General features: G+C 38.7%; 1 protein-coding gene across 3 annotated transcripts in view; it reads left to right on the top strand.

Moving 5' to 3' along the window:
- LOC136007627 (solute carrier family 12 member 7) overlaps nucleotides 1-12,514 on the top strand; it is a 56,810-nt gene extending 44,296 nt beyond the window's left edge. For 2 of the 3 annotated variants that reach the window (XM_065665605.1, XM_065665606.1), the window contains exons 20-24: nucleotides 36-167; nucleotides 1,799-1,906; nucleotides 6,733-6,914; nucleotides 10,943-11,076; nucleotides 11,543-12,514. In XM_065665605.1, coding sequence (XP_065521677.1) covers nucleotides 36-167; nucleotides 1,799-1,906; nucleotides 6,733-6,914; nucleotides 10,943-11,076; nucleotides 11,543-11,634 — 648 coding nt within the window. In that variant the 3' untranslated portion in view covers nucleotides 11,635-12,514. Of the gene's footprint in view, nucleotides 1-35; nucleotides 168-1,798; nucleotides 1,907-4,463; nucleotides 4,581-6,732; nucleotides 6,915-10,942; nucleotides 11,077-11,542 lie in introns of all 3 variants that reach the window. The other variant, XM_065665607.1, reaches the window with a different exon arrangement.
- Nucleotides 12,515-12,917: the final 403 nt, after the last annotated feature.

Here is a 12,917-nt window from a genome sequence, read left to right as displayed (position 1 = left end):
CACTTACACATTGTTGTAAACTGTCTTTTTGATAGGTTTGGAGGAAATGTAAAATGCGTATCTTCACTGTTGCGCAAATGGATGATAATAGCATTCAAATGAAGAAGGATCTTCAGATGTTCTTGTATCATCTTAGACTGAATGCTGAAGTGGAAGTTGTTGAAATGGTATGTTACTGCCTGTCTTTCTTTAGGTGCAATGGAGACTAAACTTGTGAATTCTGTGATTCGTTGAAAATGAATTTAGTGTTTTTGAAACCAAGAGATGTTAGCCCGAATACGAAAAGGGAAAGATTGCAGTCTCACTAAGAACAATGAGTTTTAAAGCCAAGAGTACCTTACCGTGTCACAATGCTAGTGTAAGTTTAAATGGTTTTGTCAAGTAGAGTTGAGCTATTTTAATGTGTTAATGCCCGTTTTATTTATCAGATAGTTCATTCAGTAAGAAAAAAGCTTGGTTTTTTTAGCATGGAAGGTTGAATGTGCTTAAAGTAATAACCCATAGCTTCCAGCATGAGAGAGGATGAACATACCCCTCTTTCCAACTGCTGTATGAATATCTCTCTGGTATAAGGAATGCCGAAGCCCCCATGAGCATATGTCTGTTGTTTTCAGCATTGCCAGCCTCAGCTCACACCAAACAGCAAGACAGTGTAGCTAGAAATCCACAGATCAAATAGTGACAAAACTGATTTTATAGCAGTTTTTCCTTTATAAATGCTGGCTGTAAACTGCTAAAGAGAAAGGACTAAAACTGTAGTCTGCCTAGACACACTTTTCTTGGCAACAAAGGAAAAACTTCATTTCCAGCACTCAAAGGTGATAATGTCCAAAGTAAGACACACAAAAAACCCCTTTAAAACTCATTCTGACGTGGGATGGAGATGGGTTGACTGGTTCAAAACTTCTGTTATCACTACTTCCTGGGGGAAAAAAAGCCCTATCAAGAAGGTTTATCATGCTGCTCAGCCACAAAGCGAATTTTAAGAATAGTTAAAATTACTTAGAGAAAAAAAGTTACTTGGGAAAAATATGGATAGGATTTTGAACAAGGATGTAAGATAAATGCTTTCTTCTTGTTTTGCTTAGAATACTGAATATAAAAGACTAAAATGGTGTGTCATGTGCAGGTGAAAGCTAGTGAACAGAGTGCCCTAAAAAAGGCTCAGCCTTGGCTGGATTTTCAGCAGGACAGTATAGGAAGCACAGTTTATTCTTTTCTTATTAGGCTTGCATTTAACCCTGAGAATCTTCCAAAAGATGAGACATGTCACAAGTCAGTGACAATACGGATGATTGCTCTCGATTTTTACACTGGTTTTTAGCTTTGAGCTGATGTGAGAATATATGCCAGAGTTTCTTCATAAAAGCTTCTATTCACACGTTTCTCACTGGGGAAGGATGTGTTAACTTTGGCTCTAGACAGTTTGTAAGGAAACAACTGTGTGCATATGCTCAGGAGGGAGCAATGCAGACCTAGTGAAAAGAAGCACTTTCAACCCTTCCTCATTTCTGCAGCCTAGTTGGAACAGAAGAGTGTGAAGCCTGCCCTGAGTACCTCAAATTTAGCTGAAAATCATATTGATACTGGTATAGTTCACTGTACAAGATCTCTGTTTGAATAAGTTTCAAGAATGAGGACAGAAATGATTGGTGAACAGCATGCTTGGGATTACTGTGATGCTATAAATATATCCATGTCTGAACGAATGCTGGACTGAATGTGGTACACTGGGTAAATGTTGTTCTTTCAAGTAGTACTTTTCTCCTGATGTTTCTAATGCCAATCTCTCTTGCAGTTTGAAAATGATATTTCTGCATTCACATATGAGAAAACATTGATGATGGAACAGCGATCCCAGATGTTAAAACAGATGCAGCTGTCAAAGAACGAAAGGGAAAGAGAGGTAGGGGCTTGGCCTTGGCAAGATGTTCTGTGATAAATCTGAAAGCATTTCTTGGCCATGGCTTCTAATCAGCTGCTTCTGCTGCTCCTCTACCATTACTAGTCACTGGTGGTATTTTGCATGTTGTAGTCACAAGCTTCATGCACCTGTATACTTGTGAATGTTTTAATATTAATTTATTTTAAAGCTTTTTTCTTTCTTTTTTCTCGTGCTTCTACCTTCTCATTTATCCTGTTAATTATGCCATTATCAACACTTTTTAATGACATAAAAGGTATTGAATGCTTTGGCTTTCATATCACTTAGTGACTTCCATCCCATGCCAAATAAGAGATTTCTCCTGTGTTTAACTGGATTCATAAAATAACTAGAATTTTATCTTGTGGGTTGTTTGTTGTTTTTTTTTTTTTTGTCTACTGATAATTGTAATTTATTTTAGGTTTGTTTGGTTTTTTTGTTTTTTAATCTCTCCTTTATTCTCTTTTTTTCCATTTCACCATATTTTTTTTTAGGTTCATAAAGTTGCCTTGTTTTGCTACAACAATGTGCTGCTGTTCTTTCTTCTCTTCTGCAGCATGGTAGTTTTCGCTTGATCTCAGCCTGCCTCACTTCTTTTTAGTAAAACACTAGGTCTCCTATACTCCTTACTCGGTGTTCTTAAGGTTTTCCTCATTTCTTTATTGAACGCTAGTATTTTACCAGTGGAGTTTGAGTGGTTAGTCAATCTACAGTAGGCTTTAAAGGGTTTAACTTCCTCATGAATGCTTTATGAGTAGCCCAAGGACCTAAAGCTCTGTAGCCTATAGCATATAAATTGTAGTGGAGACAAGAATTTTTTCTCGGCTCTGTGAGTTGATTGGGATCTGCACTACTGCAGAGTGCAGTTTGCTTGGAAGTTTTAATTTCTTTCTTTTCCCCTCACCATGTTGGGTTTGGTTGGTTGGTTGGTTTTTTATTACTTACTTCCATCTGAATGTAGCCATCATCATTATAGCTTCAGCTTGTTCCTTCATATTAGGCAGGGTAAAATATGAACGTACAAAATACCATTGAATTTCTTTCATGTTCTGAAGTAAAATCCTTTATAATTCCGAGACCACCTAGTACTTATTTCCTGCCTTATCCAAGAATAAAAGCTCTATCCACGTGGTGTTTCTGATTGAATATATTAATCTGCCTCTTTCTTTGTGTATGCTCATCAGAAAATGTTTAGTTATGCCTTCACCTCCAGAGCTACAAGTTGAGTGTAGGCAGTCAGTGTGCCAGGCCTTTTCTTAATCTGATCATCTTTTATATGAGTCGAGCCATCCCCTCTGGCTTTCTGATGACCTCAAAAACATTTCTGTCATTAGTGTCACTAGTTCAAATCAGCTTTGCTTTTGTTTTCATTATCTGTCTCCAGACAATCAAATATAACCCTGATAGTCCAACTGTGAATTGTGCTTCTAGTTTTGTTTCCTGTTAACACCTAGATTAGTATTTTAACCTCACTTTTGTGCCTGTACCACTTCAAACAAGGTTTAAACCTCTGCAAAGAGAAGAATTTGGTTTTGTACAGCTTTTTTTTTTTTGCTGTTTTCCTCGTAGTTATGCTCTTATCCCTGAGGAATCATCCTCGCTCTCCCCTTTTCCATCACTTTTTAAAATGGAACTTTATTTGATCCTGCCCCTGCACTTTCCTGTGGAGCTGGGGCATGGGGGCTCTTTGGATTTTTGTTTCCTTTTTTGAGAAACTTGGTTTAGGTGCTTCTATTCAAGTGTAAATATAACACATGCAAAGTGCAAAACCTGAAGGCTTAGGTGCAACTGCCAAACATTTACTGGTTTTTGACTTTGACAATAGTACTGCAAAGATGAAAGAAAATGTAGAACCTCATTCTCTTCCTTACTGCCCTTCCTGGTTGCTGTTGGCTTCCTCTCTGGCTTGTCCTGACTGTTTGAGCCAGGCAGTGATGTTGTTGGAACTGTGAGAAGTGAGAAGGTGGAAGTCTTCCTCCCACCACTACTTGGTGTTGAGATGCGCAGCGCAATTGCTGTTGCGCGTATTGCTGCTGCCAGGTAAGATTGGCAGAAATGCGGGTGTATGTAAGTGAGGAACACAATAATAGCTTTTGAATCACTGTTTGGTAAATAAGTCAGTGTTCAGAGTTGGAAAGCAGCTTTCTCACCTGCCTAAATGTTTTTACATACTTCCGATTGTAACTGAATAAAATCAGTTCATCTGAATCATCACATACGTGCAGGGATATGACCCTCACAAATATACGAAGAGTTGAGGTTTCCATATAGAGTAAAGGATTTCATTCACTTCCCATTTTTACAAATTTCTGTAAACAGACTTCATAACTATCTGCTAAACATTTCAGAAAGTGACCCATAGCATGTATAAACAAATGGCATGTTTGTGAAAACAAACCAAGTTTAGAACAAGCTACAATACCAAATGTCATCTATTTAAATGAAGACAAATTTTATTTTGACTAATATCATTGTTTACTCTTTTCTGTAGACTGGGTTTTGGGGGGGTTTTTGGTCATTGGTAACCTTTTTGTCCCAGATTCAGAGCATCACTGATGAGTCTCGAGGCTCAATCAGAAGAAAAAGCTACTCCAGTCCACAGTCCATTGGGCAAGATGCGGAGGCACTGCTGACTAATGATTGTCGAGAGGAGGAGGTAGCTGGGCATGTTACTGGCTAGACAGATTTTCCCATTGCAACACTTGAAGTGCCACTATTGCAAACTGAACTACAAATTAACAACTTGATCATTCATTGTTTTGGAAAAGTTCTTCATAAATTTAAGTTCTATTATTTTACTAAATTCATTATCTTACCCTATATATTGTTCTCTAGATTATGCTTTTGCAACATGGATTATGTCCTCTTTTTCTCATGCTTACTTTCCATACAACAAACGCTTCTGGGAGTGCCTGTTTCTCTTAAGAGCCAGAAGCAAAAATATTTCTCTGCCTTCTATCTCTTAAAAGTTTTAACAGTGGTTGGTTGATTAATAAGTACGTTTCATACTTTTACAAAGCATTGCCTTCCTTTATAGTTCCTGGTTTGAAGTACTTAAGCTTCTCTGAGACCTTTATATATGCTAGGGCTTTGTAAGGAGATTTCCATGCTTATGGACAAGCAATTATTAACCCACAAATGTCATTACTGCTTTCTGCATAGTCAGTTGGAAAGGAAATGGACTGATGTGATCAATGGTTTTCGCGTGCACTTGAAGTGTTGCTCTTATCTAAAGATCTGTTAGCCTAGATTGTAGAAATGCTGTATGCCTTTCTGTTTCCCTTTCTTTGTGAAGTGTGAGAAGAGCGTGCTGTATTTCATGTAATTAATTTGGTACCAAAATAGCACTAACAAAAACGTGCCTTTGTAGTCTTCGCATTTTTGGAAGCATGTGCTATAGCTCCAGAATTTCTCTTGGCCTCTCTGTCTTTATAAAAATGGCAAGCTGTCTTTCTTTGAAGCCTAGTTGTACTGGACTCATCTTGCAGTTATTAGTTTGACATTTTAGCTCACTGGATACTGCTGTATGGCACGTCAGATATCTGCATGTGTTTGCTAGCTTTTACATTCTCATAATAGAACTGTATTTACAGTAATTTCTCATTCGTAGTCTTGACTCATGAGTTAAACTTCTGGGGAGATACATAGACCATCCAAAAAAATAAAGGTATATGTAAACCTCAAAATTTAACTTTAGGATTTGGGAATCCTTAGGGATAGGGAATGGGGAAATTATTTAGGAGAAATACAGAAGCTCTTGGGTATTTAGGAAGAGCTGCAATTACAGTTTGTGAACCAGTAGGGGAAGCACTGTTCGGAGATAGAAGGTAGTTTTGTCGTCTGCTTTGATTCTAGTCATGCTTTTGACTGTGGTCTGAATGAAACTGATTCTTCTAAATCATCACATATGGAGGCACATGACCATCACTAACATGTGGTTGAGGTTCCCAAATGAAACTGGAGCTTCAACTCAGGGTTTAACAAGTCTCTGAAGAGACTTCCTAACTGCTACAGATCTCAAAAACCCCAAGCAAACAGAAAAACAACCACCACCTAAAATAGAACACCCCAAAACATATATCAGTTCACTTACGCAAGAGTCTAAGGTACTGTATTTGTGTTGCTTTTGATGGAAATAAAGAAGCCTGTGGACAAAGGTAAGTAAGTAAATAATGTCTTCAAATATTTCTTCCTTCTTTCCTCAAGAGGAGTAAGGGGGATGCAAAATAGGGAACGCAGAAGTTTGTATGCATGCAGGAACAACAGTACTATGTCCTTAAAGCTGTGATTTGAGTTTCTGCTATTGTAAGGGCTATCTCTTCAGAAGGCCCCTTCACGGTTACATTGATTGGCTTTTTTTCTGTAATATGCACTTGCATGCATAAATAATCCAATGGAAGGTAGCTAGCCTGCAATTTGGCTAGTCTGATGTGTTCCTGGGGTCATGCTGGTAGTTCAGCTAAAGTCATGCGAAATGGAAAACATGTAGGACAGTAGCTGAGAAAATGACAGTGTAACTCAACAAGCTTCAATGGCAAAACCCGCCAGTGTTAATAGAGTACTCTTTGGCTGGATTAGCCTCGTTTCAGTTCACTACAAAATAACATCCCAGCCCAGACGTCATCTTGCAGTTTCATTTCATACTGAAGTCAAAGCAGTCTGATAGTTGTTTGCAAGGCGAGGTGCCTTTTTTCTGTATTGCCTTTTATTCCACTGCTGTGAAATTACTTTTCAGCATGTTAACACCGTGTAATCTACACATGCTCTTTGTGGCTGAATCTTGGGGTGATGGTTTGTTTTGTGGCCAGGCTCAGCTGATCCATGACAGAAACACTGCCTCGCACTCAGCTCCAGCAGTCAAAGAAAGCGTGGCTGCTGCCGCGCCAGAGAAAGTGCACATGACCTGGACTAAAGAGAAGTTTGTAGCTGAAAAGCATAAAAACAAAGACTCAAATGCATCTGGCTTTAAAGATATTTTCAACATGAAACCGTAAGTATATATGTGATGTCTGGAGTTTTCTATTTGACTGAGTGTGGGGGTTTTGGTGGTGGTTCTGGGGTTTGCTTTAAGAGACTCTGGTTTATTTAAAGATGAGTATAAATATGATCTTTCCATGCACTACACTTAAATGCCATCTTCATGAAACTAGCATGGAATCGGGTGGAACAGCAATGACTGTAAAGAGCCATTCACCAAAATGTGGTGAATGAAGCCTAAATGACAGACTTCAAGCTGTAAACTCAGCTTCTAGATTGTTCCAGAAAGCATATATGTTAAAATATTTAATGATAGCTTTTGGTTCTCTCTCTTCCTGTGAGAGATAAATAGTAGATAATAATAATGATCTACTACTAATAATAAATAGTAATAGTAGTAGTAATATAGTAGTAGTAATAATAATGATGATGGTAATAATAGTTTTAAGCTGTATATCATTTCCCTGTCTCTATTACTGTGTTGTATTGGGGTGGAGGCCTTACCAAAGAAGCAGATAGATTCTTTCAAGACATTTAGCTTATGTTTTGGGGTTTGGGTGGAGTTTTTGGGGGTTGGTTTTGGTTTTTGTTTTAAAGATGTTCAGTCCTCATCCTGTAAATGAAAGCGAGATAAAACTTGTGCTTATATGTATGTCTTTTTTATATTTCCTGTTGAAATATTCCTCAATGTCTTTTCTTTAAAGACAGGTCACTTAGTAGATAACAGCTACTGCCTTTGTCAAGCCTAATGTAGCAGACACAAAACCAGTGACGGAAAGACATCAGCTTGATTGCTGCTTCATGCTGTGTTCAGGCGCATGCATACACATATGCATTTTGTCTGAGTTCTGGAAGAATGCAGTTATAAGCATGGCCTAGAGTAGCAAAATTGTGGATGTCAATGGGAATTTTAATATCTAAAGGAAACAGTTCTTAAACGCATGATTTGCCCACAGAAGATACACTGAGAATCAGCCCCTTAAAATCCTGAGTTGTTCTGTGGGTTTGCTCCGAGCTCTTTACAAACTGTACCTTCTGCAAATTCCAAACATCATCCTCCCATCTTCCTTCTGCTCTAAAGCACTGTTTTTGTTCTGGGTTGCATTATACTTGAATTCTTGAGGGAAAAGGAGGCGGGGGGTGGGTCGAAGTGTTAATATCTTGGAAATACTTACTATTATTTCTTTAGAATTGTGCAAGACAGACTTCAGATGTTTTAAATTTACTATATGTGATTATTGGGGGTGAGAATTATGTTTCAAACTTGGTGTGCCTGTACATGTTGTTGAATTAGATACATACCTGATGCCATAAATCTGTTTCTTCCTGTTCATTTGCTTCCCTTCCACGTAGAGAATGGGGAAATCTGTAAGTCTAAATTTCATTTCACTTAAGCAACGTAGGCTGTGTTCCCTGGTCCTTGTGGTCCTGTACATTGTATTTGTGTTTCCTAAACCATAATTTGCAGTATGTGCATAGTTTTATACCTTGCTTTAGACACTGTGATTTAGAATTTATCACCGAAAGATATTTATCATGAGCTGTTAATGTTTTCTTCGAAATATTATCCACTTTTTGTTCAAGGTAAGTCACAGAACGTGTATTTTACTTTCTGTAAGAATGTAGCACTTGACAGTACTCCTCTGCACCAGTATAATAATTAGCTTTCTAATTAATTACATTAAAAATTACAGTTTTCTTGTTCTGGGAAGATGCTCCCATTGTGAAATAACTAGTGGGACAATAAGGATAAATTTGTTCCCAAAGGGAATTTTCACGTTTCATCGCATGCCAGTTCTTGCCTCCCTTCTACTAACCCATGCATGTGCAGAAATAACTTGAGTTCCGATGAATACTGGATATGAGAGCATACAGAAATGGGACACTAGAGCTCTCTGTTCTTGGGTGGAACTGACTTGTGACTGCTCTGCTTCTTTTCAGAGCACAATGTTATCTTCGTTTTGTCTGTTTAGTAAATTGAGCTTCTTGTGAAAACTGAGCTTACTTCGTGTCCCGTGTGTGATTTCAATTCTGCCACTACTTGAAGGATAAATTAAGTTAGTCAGCCTTGGTTCATGTTGTACTTTTAGGCTCAGTTTGATCTTTTACTTCGGTGCTAAATTCTTGCCCACTCCATTGCAAATTTACACCCCTTATACTTCCTCTGCATTTTGTCTTTAACAGTGTTTCTACTTCAATAGTTATACACCTCTTCAGTCATACACTCTTGCCTCACTCTTCATAGTTGTTCTCTGGTCTTCTCAAGCTGCTGTTCTGCTTCTGAAAAACTGAGCTTCAAGTACTCTTTTGCTCATAACATGGTTTCGGTGCAGTTAGTTTTCAGAACAGATGGCCGCTGGGCCAGGATGGACTGATGAACTGAACTCTGTTTTGGAAATGTCATTGTCCTGGGGGAAAATGTGGCGGAGAAACAAAATACAATTGAAATTGATGGGGCTGGTCTCCACTGGCCACCAAGCTTCTGGCCAGGTGCCTTTTCAACTTTGCTCTAGTTGCCCCTGCAAAATCAAGAATGAAAATACAACCTGAGACGTGCTAGTTCTAATAGCGTCCTGTTAACGGCTTTTCCCTTCATAGTGAAAAAACCCAATAAACAGGACTTAGTAGAACACAAGTTGCTCCCATCGTTCTCCATCTTTCTCAGCACCCTATGTTTGAATGAACCTGCATCTGGCTGTTGTTCTCAACTCCACGCTTACCTATAAAACCTGAGGGTAGCCTCATGTTGCTAGAAGATTCTAGAACCAAGTGTAGCCCCCTGAAATGCCCTCCTGTAGTAGAAGAACAAAGTTGGGCATTTCCTTTGGAAGTTTGGGCCTCCTAAATGTTTTTCTTTTGGGAAGAGATCTTGCTCTCATTAGTTTCTGGTTTTTGATGAGCTGATCCAGTGCTGGGGTTTGTGCTCTAATTTTAATTGCTGTTAGTGGAGTTCGAAAGATGCCAGCCTTGATCGGGCACTTCAGAGGTCTTGTGTCCCTCTGCTATTAGCCTGCTTGTTCTCAGGGTACAGTTGTGCTTTTAACAGAGAGAGTACTAACTAGTGTGCCAAAAATACTGCATATTATAGAGGGATACTTGTCTTGTATCAACATACCAGTATCTCCATTTATGAGAAGGGCTGTCACCCTGTTTCCAAGGTTCCCTTTAAAGTGACACCTGTGAAAACCTACTTTTGGGCAGTGGATCTTCTGGATCCACTAAGGTAGAGTCTGGATATTCTTGTTGTGCTGTAGCATGTGACTCATTTCCAGTCTTACCTAGATTTACGCAGGTGGCAGTTTCTCAGGAGCTCTAAGGAAACTGTTCTTTTGTTCTGAAGGGTGACTAAATGATCCAAGGTTGATCCTAGAATATGGAAATCTCTGAAGTCCTAACGGTTTCTTCCTCTTGACTGTAAATCTGTGGTATTTGTGAGCACAAGAAACAACGTAGTTAATATTGATAGTGTAAGGGGAGAGGTTCAGATCCAGTTCATTCCTTGCTGCCTTACTCAGGACATAAGAACTATTAACTTCATAAATTCTTTGCTGTTTCTGAATTGTCTTTACCAGGCTTATTGGAATCTGGTAATGTCTCCAAAGGAGCGCGAGGGAAATCTTGTATCATACAACATACATACTGTAATCTTCCCACTGCGTTCCTTTAATTCCTTTGCTTGGAATTTCCTGTACAAATCCAGTTACTTTTTATATATAGTTTAATAAACTGGACTAAAGTTTGCTTCATTGTTGCAAAAGAGCGCTGACAATGGGAAGAATTGTGCATTTTGGCAATGTGCTTAGAATTGCTTGCATTTCAGAGTTAAATGTTCTTTTCAAATGGAAAAAAAACCCAACCCAAACCCCCATCTTTTAAACCTCAATATTGCATTTCCTATAATTTATTTTGAATGCGTACAAATACTGGTGTCCATGAAAGCAGCTTGTTCTGTGTACATTGCATATAGATGAAACTTATAAATCCAAATACATAATAAATACATATTGTGGCAATACTTAAAAATGTTTGTTTGCACGCTAGGAATCAGTCCAATGTGAGAAGAATGCACACCGCTGTGAAGCTCAATGGAGTAGTGCTTAATAAATCACAGCATGCTCAGCTAGTCCTCCTCAATATGCCTGGACCTCCCAAAAACAGAAAAGGAGATGAAAACTGTATCCTCTGCTTCACTGCTTCCATATTTCGTGACGTTTGGAATTTGATTTTTATGACTGTGCCATTGTCTCTTCGTTAGGATAACCATTGGTAACCACGGTGAGCATAAGCTTGCCTTTAAGAAGACAACTTTTGATTCCATAGTTTTAAGAAGTGTCGATGATCGAGGAGTGGGGGGATTGAGTCAATGTGAAGCATTCCTAAATATTGAACTTAATTTAAAATCTCTCTGTTCATCTTTTGTGTAAGCGAGTAGGGCAGAACTAGAACTTTCACTCAAATTAAGCCTCATTTCCACTTGGGCGAGCAGGTGGATTATGTTATGGGACAGTAAAGGGTGACACAAGAAAGCTCCTTGAGGAAATTGTTGAACTTGATTTTTGCATTATATATCCGACTTTTAAAGATGTTAGTGGCTTTTTTGTTTCTTTCCTGGATAAATTCCTTGACTTAATGATATTCCAGACATGGAGTTTTTGGAAGTTCTGACTGAAGGTCTGGACAGAGTTCTCCTGGTCCGAGGCAGTGGACGTGAAGTGATCACCATTTATTCTTAACCTGTTTGCTCATTTTGGTCAAATACCCCCCTAAATGAGAAAACACAGATCTTTGCCACAGTTGGAGCAGCTTCATTAAGAGTTCTAATGCATTGAAAATTACCTGCAAGCTGAATCTTCTGATGATGTGTTCTGGTTTGTTTTTTCTGTTAAAAGGTTATATTTAAATTATATTTTAAGAAGATAGGCTTATGTAGAAAATACTTCTGTAGTGAATGAAAAACGGTGGCTGGGTTAGAATATTCACATGTAGCATATCCTGACACTTGTTAAACTGTGGTGAAACACAGGAAAAATGAATGCAATGCTATGTTTAAACATCTAGAAGTGCAAGCAGTTTTTGATTGGTTTAATCTTTGTTCTGCATCGAAACAAAAGGGAAAGGTTTTAGGAAAAGTTAGCTTCCTCCCTTACCAAAATGCTGCTATGTTGCTTCTGTTGGGACTAGTCCTGGCCCAGGAAACTTCAGGCAGACATACATACAACCACTCAAACACGTATATTATGTGCATAGAGTGTTTCCCTGAAGTTCATTATTTGCCACACTTGTTTTAAATAACACTTTCCTTTTTAAAGTACTTTGGTAGCTGAAGCCTCCCAATGGCAGTAACAGTGAATTGGCAAGTTGTGTGGGGTTTCTTCATGAGCTACTAGCGGTTATAGTGTATTGCATAACTATACCAGTGAAGCCGGAAAGCATCCCACTTGTAGGAAGGCTGTGGTACAGTAACTCTGCCTGGCTGCAGTCATGATTGTAACAGTTGATAAACCACAGCAAGTTGGTTAATGAAGTGCAGTCTCTTGTTTTGAAATGTGTATATTTTGAGAATGTTCTATGTACGTGCTGCTGTTGAAAATAAAACCTGCTTTTCTGAGCTGATTGAGCCCGTAAGCGTGCTTCATTTGAACTTGTTGAACAATTTTGTGTAAGTGCTCAACAGAAACTTCATTGCTTCTGTCGGAATTCTGCCTCTTTTTGGACACTGTTAAGTTTTCTAAATGTTGCTTGAAACCTAGAGTGGGTTTTATTTTGAGTACTGGAAGATGTTTCTGTTCTAAAAAGAGTGGTTTCATTTAAGCATATAGAAACCATTATAGTACAATCGACACCTTTGTTGCTCAGGCTGGGATAGCAGGGATGCAGGGCCCAAATACCTGGCTAGGCTCAAGGCCAGCGCTTTTATCATAGCTCTCTTGGGCAAAGCAAAACGAAGTTACAAACAGCAGAAGCTGAAAGCAGCCCATTGCCAGCCCCTGCAGTTTGATGCACATCATGAGAAGGA

This window comes from Lathamus discolor, chromosome 2 (genome assembly GCF_037157495.1).
Source record: "Lathamus discolor isolate bLatDis1 chromosome 2, bLatDis1.hap1, whole genome shotgun sequence".
In the NCBI taxonomy this organism is placed as follows: domain Eukaryota; kingdom Metazoa; phylum Chordata; class Aves; order Psittaciformes; family Psittacidae; genus Lathamus; species Lathamus discolor.
The sequence above is the reverse complement of the archived record's forward strand: the minus strand, read 5'-3'. Positions and strand labels throughout refer to the sequence as shown.